Below are 13,008 nucleotides of genomic sequence, written 5' to 3'. Positions count from 1 at the left end.
AAAATTTAAAGAGGAGTTAAATTACTTATGTATTTTCCCGTAAAAATATAACGAAACAAACGACTGTGGGCTTCTTCAGAGAATGAAACAAGCCCAGGGGCGAAACCAAATTCGAAGTATAATATTCATTTTTTGGAAAAAAAATGTGCAAAAAAATCAACTGGCACAATGAGGCGGGATGAAATCATGTAGAATCATCAGTTAGCCTACACGGGTCAAATGGTAAACATGAGAAACAAGGCATGGGAACTGTCACTGGGAAAATCACGCAATTCAAGTCGGAGATACTTTGTTCTCGTACGAGTAAGGGTTAAAGCATAGGCTATATGCCAAAGCATTATTATTTTCATAAATTCATTTTCCACGACCAACCGGTTGGTTTATTTTTTTGCACATTATTTATCGGCTTGGGTTTCCCTACTATGCTTGTTTTGTTCTCTGAAGAAACTTGGCCAGTCAGACAAGCGAAACGTCTATAGTAATTTCGAACAAAAGGTGCATGTTTCTATGTTTTTTACCGAAAGAAGGAATAGATTAGTAATTTATTATATATCCTGGTGGTCAAAAACTAATGTTAATTTGTGAAGGGGGGTTATCATTCTAATTTTGTTAAAGTGATGACCCAAGACACATATTCCGTTGTATGGGTAGATCACTGATTACTGAAAATAAACACAAAAATTTTTCATTTTACTCTTTCCGAACTTCAAAAACGGGAATCCCCTACAGTAAATTGATACATAAAAGGGTAAATTTTTAACACTATCTTGGCGAAAACCCTAACATATCACACGCTTGGTTATAATCCTTAAGTCACAAAAGTATTTAACTGTAGATTTTTTTAGGAATATACTCAGGAGTAGTTTGCTGCACCTGCAGTATGACATCAGAAAACATGGATGCCTCGGTTATCAGCATAAATCTTAAAGGACCAGCTGCTAACTTTGTATTGTCATCAATCTCTGTGGAAGCCAATTCCTCTGATGATGATTTCTTACCAGAAAATCTTTCAATTGCAATTGCAATTTTGGATGAAATCTACAAGGCTGTTTGGTCGAGGGAGTGTTTTGTGCAAGACTTTGTCACAGTTAACAGCTTTCAACTGAGGGTAGTTGCAAGGCACCAGGATGCATCTTTCAGATTGCTTACGGACTGCCACACTAAACTGCTGCTATCCAAGATCAATAACAGAGTTTTGGAGATTGAAGAAAATTTTGGAATTACTCTTCAACTATTTGAAGAGCTTCTTGTTGCTGAAATGAAAGTAGTCAGTCTTGCTTATGACCAGTATGATGATTTGATGAATCGATCCCAAGTAAAAATGGTTAAAATTAATAACCATGATCTGTCTGCGGTAAGTTGAAAAGTAATATAGCACTTATTTAAGTGGATAATGAATGTAAAAGTAAAAATGTGTGACAATTTAATTATTGCAGAAATGTGCAAATTGTTTGCAAACATAAAACTGAGTTATCTTCAAATTAAAGGTATAAAAGAGTTTATGTTGAGTTATGGCAGGTTTGTATACATTTAATTATGAAGTATTTATTTTAGTTACAATTATAAGTATTTTTTGTTGTGTTGTTGCAGCTGGAAAGAGACAATCAATCTATTTCTAATGTGGTAGGACGTGGTGGGGAATTAGTAAGTCTAACTGATATCATTAGAAAATTTGATAAAAAACAATGTTTTTATGCATCAGGAAAATAATATACAGACTGCCCCAAATGTTGATGAAACACAGGCAAGTATACAAATTTTCACAAATTGTAAAACTTTTATGCAAGAATGGATTTTATTGTTTAGACCAAAGGATATGTCCAAAAACTGAAGTTCATTATTTATTTTCCATCATTCACAAATAACATCTTTATTTTAGAGTCCACAAACTAATGCCATAACAGAAATTAGTGCTGAAAATGTGTTTTTTGATTCACAAATTTATCACCAAGTCGATGCAAAGCAAACTGATGTGGATGTTGAAGCTTTGGGTATTTGGCATATTCTAGTTTTGTGTTGTCAGAAATTATTTTTTGTATTTATGGTGAAAGAATAATAAGGATTAAAAGTTTGGGTAATTGTCATACTTTTGGTTACTTTAGGACCTATGGGTATTAGATTGGAGAAATCCTGTGTTCAAGGCCCTCGGCTGTAATGCATCTAGCGACTGTTCCGCTTGTTTCCCAATGACCGTTGATGGGTCTTGTGACATAGGGACCTAAAATTCTACAAAGTTGAAAAAAAAAATTTGCTCCTGGATGAGACTGTACAGAGCAAGGACTTGTTGGGCCTCCTGGAAGACCATATGACCAACCGGGGGGTATACCCAGCCCTTGGGGGAAAGGCTTTGACACTTTCAGCAACTAAATTTGATGCCATCGCATAGAGAAGAGTTGAAACTTACAAAAAAATGCAAATGAGTGGGTAGTTGAACGATTCATTTTTCTGCAAAATCCAGTTCCATTTTTTGTTGCTCTTTTAACCAAAATACTGAGTAACCAGGGGGGCAAATGGCCCTAGGGGGTGGCTAAACCATTTTTTCGGAGACTAATTTTGATCAAAATTTGTAGATATGAAATGGATCTTTCATAAAATCACAAATGATTGGACACTTAAACGATTCATTTTTCCACAAATACAGCCTAATTTTTTTTGCTCCATTTTTAACATAATTTTCAGCAGCACCCACCAGCAAGTTACTACCTAATTGGAATAGCCCAAAACCCCACTAAAACTGCCCCAAACACCCTAAAATTCGCCATGACAACAGCACGCACATTCAACCGTAAATTTAACTTAATTGCGTCACTGCTTTGCTTGGTGATGCATGACTTCCCATTGTGACACAGGTCGACACGGTGGGCATTTCCCAGCACCAAAACTAATTTTCATAGAAATACCAATATGCGTCCTTTACATTTTATGAAAAATTATTTTTGGTTTGGGTTTTATGACATAATCTTGTTATCCAGAAAAATATATTTTCTTTGTAGGTAAAACATTACAAGAAAGGCTACAAAGCAAAGCCAAAATTTGTTCCGGTTACATTCCATCACCTGTGCCTGTTAAAAGAAAATATGAAGTAGCAAAACTTGAACTTGAACGAAACCCACAACAGATAACTAGGGATTATGAGTATGAAATATCTTTTCTGCGCCGTGACAGTGTTGTTGATTTGTACAGCAGAAGTTCAGGAAATCTAGAAATAAATGCTATATTCAAAGAAGCACATGAAAATGCAGTGAAGGAAGCAGAAACAACATGCAAATCACATGAAGCTAGACAGAGTTATATTCAGCAACATGGAAATATTGTTGGGGTTATTGGCCAAGCTGGTATTGGTAAAACAACGTTTACAAAAATTTTGATTCAACACATCTTGTCTGGGCAGTTTCCTTGTCAGGTTTCTTTTTTGTTCTATGTGTTTGTGAGAGATATTGATTTTTCAAAAAAATGCAATGTCCTTCAATTTTTGATTAGTAGTTCCATTCCTGATTGGGAACACTCACCAGAGTCTGATAAGGCTCTGTTGAAAAAAATCTGCCAAGACAAGCAAGTAATGGTGGTAATTGATGGATTTGATGAGGCTAAATTTTCCCATGAAAAGTTTACGAAAATAAAGCTAACAGATGAATCAGCTCCACTTTTAGTTTTGCTGAACCTTATGTCAGGTGATATTTTGCCACTTGCCAAGAGGGTGATAACATCGAGACCACAATCTATATATAATTTAAATCCACAGCAGCGACCCCACTTTATTGCACAGATAATTGGTTTAAGCAGAGAATCCCAGGATATTCTTGGTCATCAAATATGTGGAGAATCTTATAAAGAGCTTAAATCTATGATGTACAAAAACCCAGATATTTCATTGTATTGGTATGTCCCAATCTACTGTATCATGTCATGTTCCTATTTCGCAAACAGAAATGAAGCTGAATCACTCTCTTTCACAATGACATCTCTCCTTACAGCAACGTTTGTTGATTATGCCAGTACAGAACATCTGAGAGGAAAGGAGACAGAACTGGAAAAGCTTTCTGAGCTTGCATGGTTTGGAGCCAAATCACAGAAATGTGTATTTACAGTTGAGGAGTTGCAAAGGGTGGGTTTGGATCCCAACACAGTTCAGGCCTTTCTTCAAGTTGCTCTAACCATGGGTTTGCATTTAAACATGAGCATTCTTCAGGGTCACCAGCTCACATTTTTCTCCCACTTGATATGGCAGGAATATTTTGCTGCAATTTATCTTTTTATTCTTGGGTCTCCAAGGCAATATACCCAACTATACAATGATTCCAATGTAATACAAAAATTTTTGTTTGGGCTTTGCAATCGAAAGGTATTTTGTCAGTTGCATGCTGTCATGCCTATTCCTGCTTCAAGGTGGAATGTTGTGAAACGTGAACTCACTCGTTGTATTCGGCATATGTCAAAAGGTGTGCTCTCTTTGGATAAGTTACTTCTAGTTGCCTCTTTGCTTTTGGAAGCACAGGACGATAGCATGCTGATAGCCATAGTTGATAATATTGACCACAAAAAGTCAATTAAGTTATCAGGTCCTTTGCTGCCAAGTGATATAGTGGCTTTGTGTTACTTGTTCAAAGGAATGCAGAATTTACACAAAGGCATTGAAAAAATCATTGTAGAAGCAAACACAGGTGTTGCAGACGTAGAAAATATGTTCAGCGAAAGTGCCTTGGACAGACTGCTGAGGGAAATTTCCTTGGGAATCCAGGTAAAATGTATTTCAAAAAATAGAATTGCCATTTGATTACAAACAGATGATACATAATTAAACGGACAGTATTAAGAATATATATAAATAGCTATTTTTTTATCTTTTAGATTAAACATCTTGTGCTCTCTGGGACAAAACTTGATTCTGGCCAAATTACCTTTGTTTCAACTTGTTTGCGTTTTGTTGACCATCTGCACATTGAAAAGTGTAAAATTACACATGATACTTTGCCACCTATTACAGACAAACTTTTAAATGAGGAAAGTTCTGTGAGTACATTTTCATGATAACAAATGCCAACATATGTAACTTATTATATACTTACACAGACAGCAATAACAAAAAAGATTTTCTTTTTTTACCCAAACTGGTTAGCACATAAAAAAAGGTTTGCTCATGGCAAATAAGGCACATAGGACTTTTGCTTAAATTTTTTTTCTATTCATCTGGAGTACACCCAGATTACCCCTACATTTTTTACAGTTAACTGAACTGAGGCTGAGTGGAAACAGAATTGGCGATATCGGCACACACTTGCTTGCTCCCTGTCTTAGCAATTTGCAATCCCTGTACTTGGGTGATTGTGGAATGACCAGCAATGGAGTCAAATCTTTGTGTGATGCTCTGCTTAATATTCCCCAACAGGTATGATTTAGTAAATAAATAACTTTGTAACATGGTTTGAAGTTCCTCAAACACTACCAGTTTTTGCTTGTGTTAATAACACCTGTCGGTTGTGACCGCTGTTATATTTCATATTTTTAAAACAAAATTTTCATTAAAAGATAAATATATTATAGTTGGCAGTGCAGTTTTTTTATGTTAACAGATTGATTATCTGAACTTGAGTGGAAACATGATTGGAAATGAGGGGGCTGCCTTTTTATCAACCTGCTTACACAAAATCAAGCAACTTTGCTTGCTACTCTGCCAAATCACTGCTCTTGGTTCTGTTACAGTTGGAAGCAAGCTTAAAGAACTTGATGAACCTGTAAGTAAAAGATTTACAAATCAGTTGCTTATTTTTTTTAAGGTGTACTGGTACACACTACTATTATATCAAAAATGTGGATGGAACATCAATTTTGAAATGTTCTTTATCAAATAAGCAAAAGATTTTATATTTTTGTTATTTAAATATGCTTGTTTGGCTCCTGCATGTCTGTTTTGCGTGCTCAAAAGTGTGCCTAGAAAAAGTCAAGGTCATAAAATTTTTATAGATGGAACTACTGGATTTGTCCGAAAATGTTATTGGTGAGGAAGGGACTAATGCTCTCTGCCAATGTCAAGGCAAAATAAAAAAAATACTTCTTTTGTTTTGTGATTTAACAAGGGAACAGTGCAAAAAGTTACATGTAAGTGTTTTAAAATATTTGTGAATTCTGTTTTTTGCCACAAATGTATCTTTAGGACTCCAACATTCCAGTTGAATTCAGTGAACAAAGACAGGTTAGACATGGTAGTATTATTTTGGTGAGATCCGTACACAACTTTATTGTCTTAGATACAAACGAGTCAGAACCAATTGCAAACTGAAGATGCAGAAACACCAATTGTGAGAGTTCACAATCTCTTGACTTTGATTCAATATAATGATGATTATGATTATTGAACACTTAGGGTCATAACTTAACTGCAAATACTTTGATTACTGTTTATTAATTTTGTGTGGGATGTGTTCGCATTTCCCTTCCTGATTTATTTGTGGTGTGCAGTGCTAATGGCGACGTATCATAACAGCATGTTTAATAGTGTACCAGATTAAAGAGTAAATTGTACAATTTGTCGTCTTTACATTTCTTAACCTAATTCAACACACAACTGAAAGACGCTGTCGGAACGAAGGATGCAGATGGGCTTAAGGACCTATATGGGTATTAAATTGGAGAAATCCTGTTTTCAAGGCCCTCAGCTGTAATGAATCTAGCTACTGGATGAGACTGTACAGAGCAAGGACTTGTTGGGCCTCCTGGAAGATCATATGACCAACAGGGGGGTATAACCAGCCTTGGGGGAAAGGCTTTGACACTTTTTCAGCAACTAAACTTGATGCCATTGCATAGAGAAGAGTTGGAACTTACAAAAAAATGCAAATGAGTGGGTAGTTGAACGATTCATTTTTCTGCAAAATCCAGTTCCATTTTTTGTTGCTCTTTTAACCAAAATACTGAGTAACCAGGGGGGCAAATGGCCCTAGGGGGTGGCTAAACAATTTTTTTCGGAGACTAATTTTGATCAAAATTTGTAGATATTAGATGGATCTTTCATAAAATCACGAATGATTGGACACTTAAACGATTCATTTTTCCTCAAATACAGCCTGATTTTTTAGCTCCATTTTCAACATAAATTCCAGCAGCACCCACCAGCAAGTAACTACCTAATTAAAATAGCCCAAAACCCCACTTAAACTGCCCCAAACACCCTAAAATTTGCCATGACAACAGCACGCACATGTGCGCTCATTCAACCGTAAATGTGACTTAACTGCATCACTGCTTTACTTGGTGATGCATGAATTTCTATTGTGACACTTGTCGACACGGTGGGCATTTCCCAGCACCAAAACTAATTTTCATAGAAATACCAATATGCGTCCTTCAACTTTTCTGCAGGACTGTAGCAACACGCATGTTTCCCTACTTAATTCTTTACACATTTGGAACACATATACGGACCGAAGGCTGCAGACGGTGTTAAGCTTTCCTGATGGAGGTCCCACAAGCTTTCTGGCATCCTGTTGGACAACACATTTTTTCTGACACTTTGTTATAAAACGGCCATTTCGTAATCCCTCCACAGTCTAGTCTAATCTACTTTCTTAGTCGCTCGTACTCTCTCGGCCCTGTTGTTTATTCTCGCCATCGCTCTGTAAACGTTCGCACGTTCTTTTAATAGTTAATTCGCTGCAATTCAGTCACGTGTTAAACGCGCTTGAAACAAATCAAACTTAAGCCACCTGGTATTGCAATCGTGCCTTTCAATTAATACACAAGTCTGCCACGGAGTCGAACTTAGCAACCTATACAGCAAGAACACGCAAGCAGACTTTAGCTTCAGCAAAGCAGCCGACCGGGGAATCTGTTGGTACGCTGCAGGACTCCCACAGCCTTCTGGCACCCAGCTCTACGACAGATTTTTCTGATCGCAACTAGTTATAAATACCTTCTGCGTTTCCGTTCACACGTAAAGAGATAGGATCTAATGATAGCGCTCTATATGGAGGGATCTAATGGTTGAAGTTGGGTGTGGATCAGTCCAAGCGACTGATATTTTTGCCCCTATTGAAAGTTATTCGCAACCGACTTAAGTGTTTCCCAGACAAAAAAAGCATCGGAAAGCTACTTTTAAAGTTTGATCTGTTGAATTAGAATTGAAATGGTTTTGCGACTTTATGAGTGTCCCGCTCATATATTGCCCTGTCCGTATATACCAAGTTTTTTGCTGAAGCAAAACAGTTTTGAATGCCCGGAGGATGTCTTGCGGTAATGGTATACTTTCATATAAGTATGACAGCAACCATGCTATTGACATATCATCCCTTACATACGACCACATGAAATCCATTTCAACGGAAATAAATGTAAAAACAGGTGACGGAGTTCAAAACAAGTATGAAAGTATTTTGAAAGTGATTCCATGGAGTGATAAGCAGCGTTGTAATGATTTCATGATGTCTTGTGAGTGGGATTTGGAAGATATTGAGGGATTCGAGGATATTTAGCGGTGTTTCACGAACACTGACGTCAACATGGGGGGAGTTTTGGGAAAGAACCTTAATTCGCCTTACATAATAAACTGAAATGTGAAAGAGCGAAGAGTTGCTTGTCTCGTGTGAATCAAATTGATCTATATTGAATGCAAAACATTTTTGGTTCACCCGCAACTTCTGCTTCACCAGTTCGTGAAAAGTTGGGAATCACTGCCAAACAATAGATTTTTGTTTTGCGAAAATCCGTAAAAGTGTTTTTTTATTATTTTGCACCAAAGGGACCACTTGAATTAAAGATGAGTATTTAAATCATTCTTCTTCTTTTTCTTTTATATCTTTATGCGCTATTTGTCTGAAAAAAAGTGTGTGCAAAGTATAAAACTATAAATTTATTCCAAATTTAAAAAATATGTTTTTTAAACTGGCCATGTTGATATGCTGGTGTTAGATTTCAGACTTGCAGGGACAAATTCAGAACAAATCTTTTTCCACCGGAATATGATTGGCAAGAATCCCGATCAGGTTTTCTAAATTACATAGGTTCTTGACCTGTCAACCAACTGCCCGCCCAATTTCAGAACAACTTTTTTTGACCTAACCGGGATTTGAACCCAGGATGTCCCTGATCGGAATTTCGGCACAATTCGTCCCACTATAATGTTGTGTTTTCGTATAACTCTTTTTGCGGATTTAAATATCAAATACTTACACCGCATGGTGGCGCTACGTTCGCAGCCCAGTCACAATAACCGTTGATGGGATCAAAAACCAATCCGTCGTAACCACAAGATCTGTGGTAAGTTATTGAGTTACCCGACACACACTCGTAATACATGGAACAATCTTTAGGGTCAGGATACAGACCTGGCGCCTGGTTTGAACAATCGAACGTGTATCCTAGAGACAATTTTTTTACCGTCGGTGGTTTTAGCAGTGTTGCCAAATAACAGAAAACATTTAAATTGTGTGTATAGTTTGAACTAAATGCAAGAAAAACATAAGCAATAATATAACAAACATTTGTCCAGAGTGTGACTCTATTTAAGTAATGCTCATGAACGGCATGTCTCAAGTTCCAAGTTGGCACCGATGTGTCTGGAGGCTTCGCACAAATTTCTGTTATCGATAGACTGACACATAACTCTTCTATGTTAAAATAGGTTTGTGACCAAGTTTCTAACCCTCCTTACCTTCTAGAGTTGTTGATATCTGCGTTGCTAATGCTTAACATAGTACCACTGTGGTACAAATCAAAACTGGAAAAGCTTGGCTCTATAACTGTTATAAATGTCTTCAATGCACTCGTAGTACTTATAGTAAGCACCAACTTTATCGTACTGACAAATCTAAAAATTTAGCGACTGATTTGGTTTTGTTCTGCAAAACCTACGTCGTTAACATTGTTAGAGCGGTTTAAAGGTCCAAAGTACCACGTGATAGTGCTGTCATCACCACCATCTGGAAAGCAGGACATGTAAACCGAATTTCCTCGTTCTCCAGTGACGTTCTTCACTATGTGACGTATCTTCATAATTTTGATAACCGGCAAAAAATTAAATGATTTTATGAATTCAAATGCATGTCACAAAATCATATTAAGACAACAACAATCGGCATGTTTTGTTTATTGGACAGACGGATCTGCCTTTCCTTGCCTGATATCCAACGACTGGCATAAAAACTGGATACAACCACTCCTTGGCCAACATCGCATTCCACTTTATAATTCAACACAGAGTAAATAAAAACAAGAACTCGAAAGTAATGTTTCTAAACGGAATATCGCACCATCCTCATACGTCTTAAGATCTATTATTCCTTACTCCGAAATAACGAATTGCAATGCGATTTCACCTGCAGCTTAAAAAAAGAAGGTTCATCGCCTCAAAAAATGACAACAAATATCATTGCAGTGGCGGCGCCTGGAAATAACGTTTTGGTCCCCAGAAAGTGCCACAGAATCTACGGAAAAGGGTGGTTAGTGCGAGGATTCACATGTATGTTTTTATAGGAAACATACTAACTGTTGCATGTTGTGATATATTAAATGCTTTCACACCGGACAAGCGCTGTGACGTCACTGCTGTAGTTTAACCTTGTTGGTCTACATTGCTTGGAATAAACATGGTTTTTATTTTCGTTTGCAATTTACAGCTGAAGGACATATTTATTTGAAACGTCATAAAATATGTTGTCGTACTGCTAACGTAACGGTATTTTACAAGAAAACTTCATTTTACAAGTTTTTCAACAGAAATCAACTTACTATCGATCATAAGAGCAACTGAAGCACCAATACCTTCCCTCATCAGCTGCTGTTAATCCACGCAGTTTAAGAGATGGGATTTGAAAAGTGCTTTTCAGTTATTGCCCAACCAACGACTTTCGTTCAAATACCTCCAAGTCAATAACTGTTGCTCTGGTTTCGTAATCACCGAAGAACTGTCTGTATTCTCCCAAAGTTTCGTTGCAGTATTTGTATCCCTTGAAGATTACGAAAGCGTTGGGATCATCCACGCTGATTCCCTTCAATAGCAAGTTTATGAACTACCTCTCATGTAGTGTTATACAGTTGTTATGGGCCAGATTGATTTTTTACAACGAAATTTTCAACTTGCTGCAGTATATTTTTATTTGAAAGTTGAACTTCATAATATTGCTACATGGAATCGTAACCGTCGATCCAGTGGAAGAAATAATAATGCTTGCTTTTGAAACTTCTGCGTCTGCGTCTAAACCATATGTTTTCGTCACAATTATGATATGAAATATACAATTCGATGTTTCAAGTCTATTTTTTAGATATAAATATTTAAACAAAATTATACTGTGTCAGATGTGATGTTTTATTATTTACCTTTACTGCTTAATACTGCTCTTCTGGCAAACTTTATTGTATTTACGTTTCTCGACGTTTCGGCTATTATGCAACAGCCTTCATCAGGAGGAAGTATCTAAGTCTACCACAGTGGACGATTTGAGGCACATAAACAGAAACGCTAAAAAGAAAGAAGAAGTGAAACAACGAAAAAGCGATAAGGGCGAACACACCTGCACAGTATACTTATCACTAACCGCACGGTTTAGCAGGTGTGTTCGCCCTTATCGCTTTTTCGTTGTTTCACTTATTCTTTCTTTTTAGCGTTTCTGTTTATGTGCCTCAAATCGTCCACTGTGGTAGACTTAGATACTTCCTCCTGATGAAGGCTGTTGCATAATAGCCGAAACGTCGAGAAACGTAAATACAATAAAGTTTGCCAGAAGAGCAGTATTAAGCAATAAATATGCCTGGCAGCATCAGTAACAATTTATTTACCTTTACCTTCAGTAAAGTGGAATCACTCTTGATAACTTTTCAACATATAGTTTACCGGTTGTGTCGAGGGTACAATTTTTATAACAACCCCCATCAAGAATCAAACAAAAGTTAATTGCAGCATTTCTGACAACCTTGATTGGTTTTGTCGCCAATATGTGTGGCGAAATATTTTAATATTCGGCGCAGGGTTTAAAATAATTACGCTTTGTTCGGTTTCTCATTAATGCAATGTAGCTGACAGACGTAACTGACTAGTTACGGTGAATTTAAGACGATTTACTTCGCCTAAACACAAATTTTATATTTTGGTGCTTATATTCGTCGACAATTTCTGCTTTGGGCGAACAAAAATATTTTCCTACAAAACGAATATTACCGCAGCGCTACACGCGTTTTAGTATCTAAACCAATGCATTTTCAGCCAATCTTTACTTGCAGCATTGTGACGTCAAATCCATTGGTGACGCGAGGTCTGAACCATGAATTGGGTCGCGGGCCGCGAGTAGCGGCTTGGAAGTCCCTTCTTTAAAGGGACACCGATTGTTTCTGGTAAGTTTGAATATTGTTTGTTTGGTGCGGTAAATAGGTGATGATTGTGATCAGGCTTGACCCCACTTTTGGTGACTATCCTGCAAGATAATCCACCGAAACTCCAACCAGTATAGAAAACGTTTTTTTTGAAACGACCCAAGCAGAGTATTTTTTATGTAAACAATCCATTTTTCACCCAAAATTTATTTTACCATATTTTACAAGGTGCAACATCAAAGATTTGAAAATTTACCGTCATTTCAAATCATAAGATAGTGTTTTAGTATTCTATGGTCAAATCTTTTCATTGTTGTTTGCAGAGGAATAAATTTTCGTTCTTATAATCTTGGTTTAATTTGGTACCTCTTATCACAATTTTGTAGAGGCATTTAAACTACATAGTTGTTGTGATTAGTTAAATCAGGTTTATGTCACGTTTTTTTTATTGCAAGTAGTGACGAGAAAGTTGCCAATCATTGTTAAAGTCTTAATTGCCTGCTGACAGATTTAACTTAATTTGAAATTAAATTTTTTTTAACTGGTTGTGCCTTGTAAAACATGGTAATTAGATAAACGTGATTATCCTGCCATTTTTTTAAAAATTTATGTTACATTGACGCACAAGTATTTAGTAGCATATTGTTGTTCAACTTACGAATTTATTATATTTAATTTTTGTGACAGAATCCTAAACCAACAAACTTT

General features: G+C 36.6%; 1 protein-coding gene and 1 pseudogene across 1 annotated transcript; one reads left to right on the top strand and one right to left on the bottom strand.

Annotated features, from left to right (window-relative positions):
- Nucleotides 1–622: 622 nt before the first annotated feature.
- On the top strand, nucleotides 623–6,514 carry LOC145888593 (NACHT, LRR and PYD domains-containing protein 3-like). The gene is made up of 11 exons (XM_082979370.1): nucleotides 623–1,354; nucleotides 1,591–1,644; nucleotides 1,703–1,744; nucleotides 1,880–1,991; nucleotides 2,994–4,738; nucleotides 4,849–5,010; nucleotides 5,225–5,386; nucleotides 5,571–5,732; nucleotides 5,962–6,096; nucleotides 6,152–6,190; nucleotides 6,246–6,514. Exons 1-11 carry the CDS (start codon nucleotides 881–883, stop codon nucleotides 6,351–6,353), a joined length of 3,195 nt encoding a protein of 1,064 aa, XP_082835496.1. The 5' UTR covers nucleotides 623–880; the 3' UTR covers nucleotides 6,354–6,514.
- Nucleotides 6,515–9,150: 2,636 nt separating this feature from the next.
- On the bottom strand, nucleotides 9,151–12,562 carry LOC145890271 (uncharacterized; annotated as a pseudogene).
- Between the last annotated feature and the right edge of the window lie 446 nt (nucleotides 12,563–13,008).

The sequence above is a fragment of the Ascidia mentula genome, chromosome 2, assembly GCF_947561715.1.
Source record: "Ascidia mentula chromosome 2, kaAscMent1.1, whole genome shotgun sequence".
NCBI lineage: Eukaryota > Metazoa > Chordata > Ascidiacea > Phlebobranchia > Ascidiidae > Ascidia > Ascidia mentula.
Note: the sequence above shows the minus strand (reverse complement) of the source record. Positions and strands in the feature narration are given on the sequence as shown.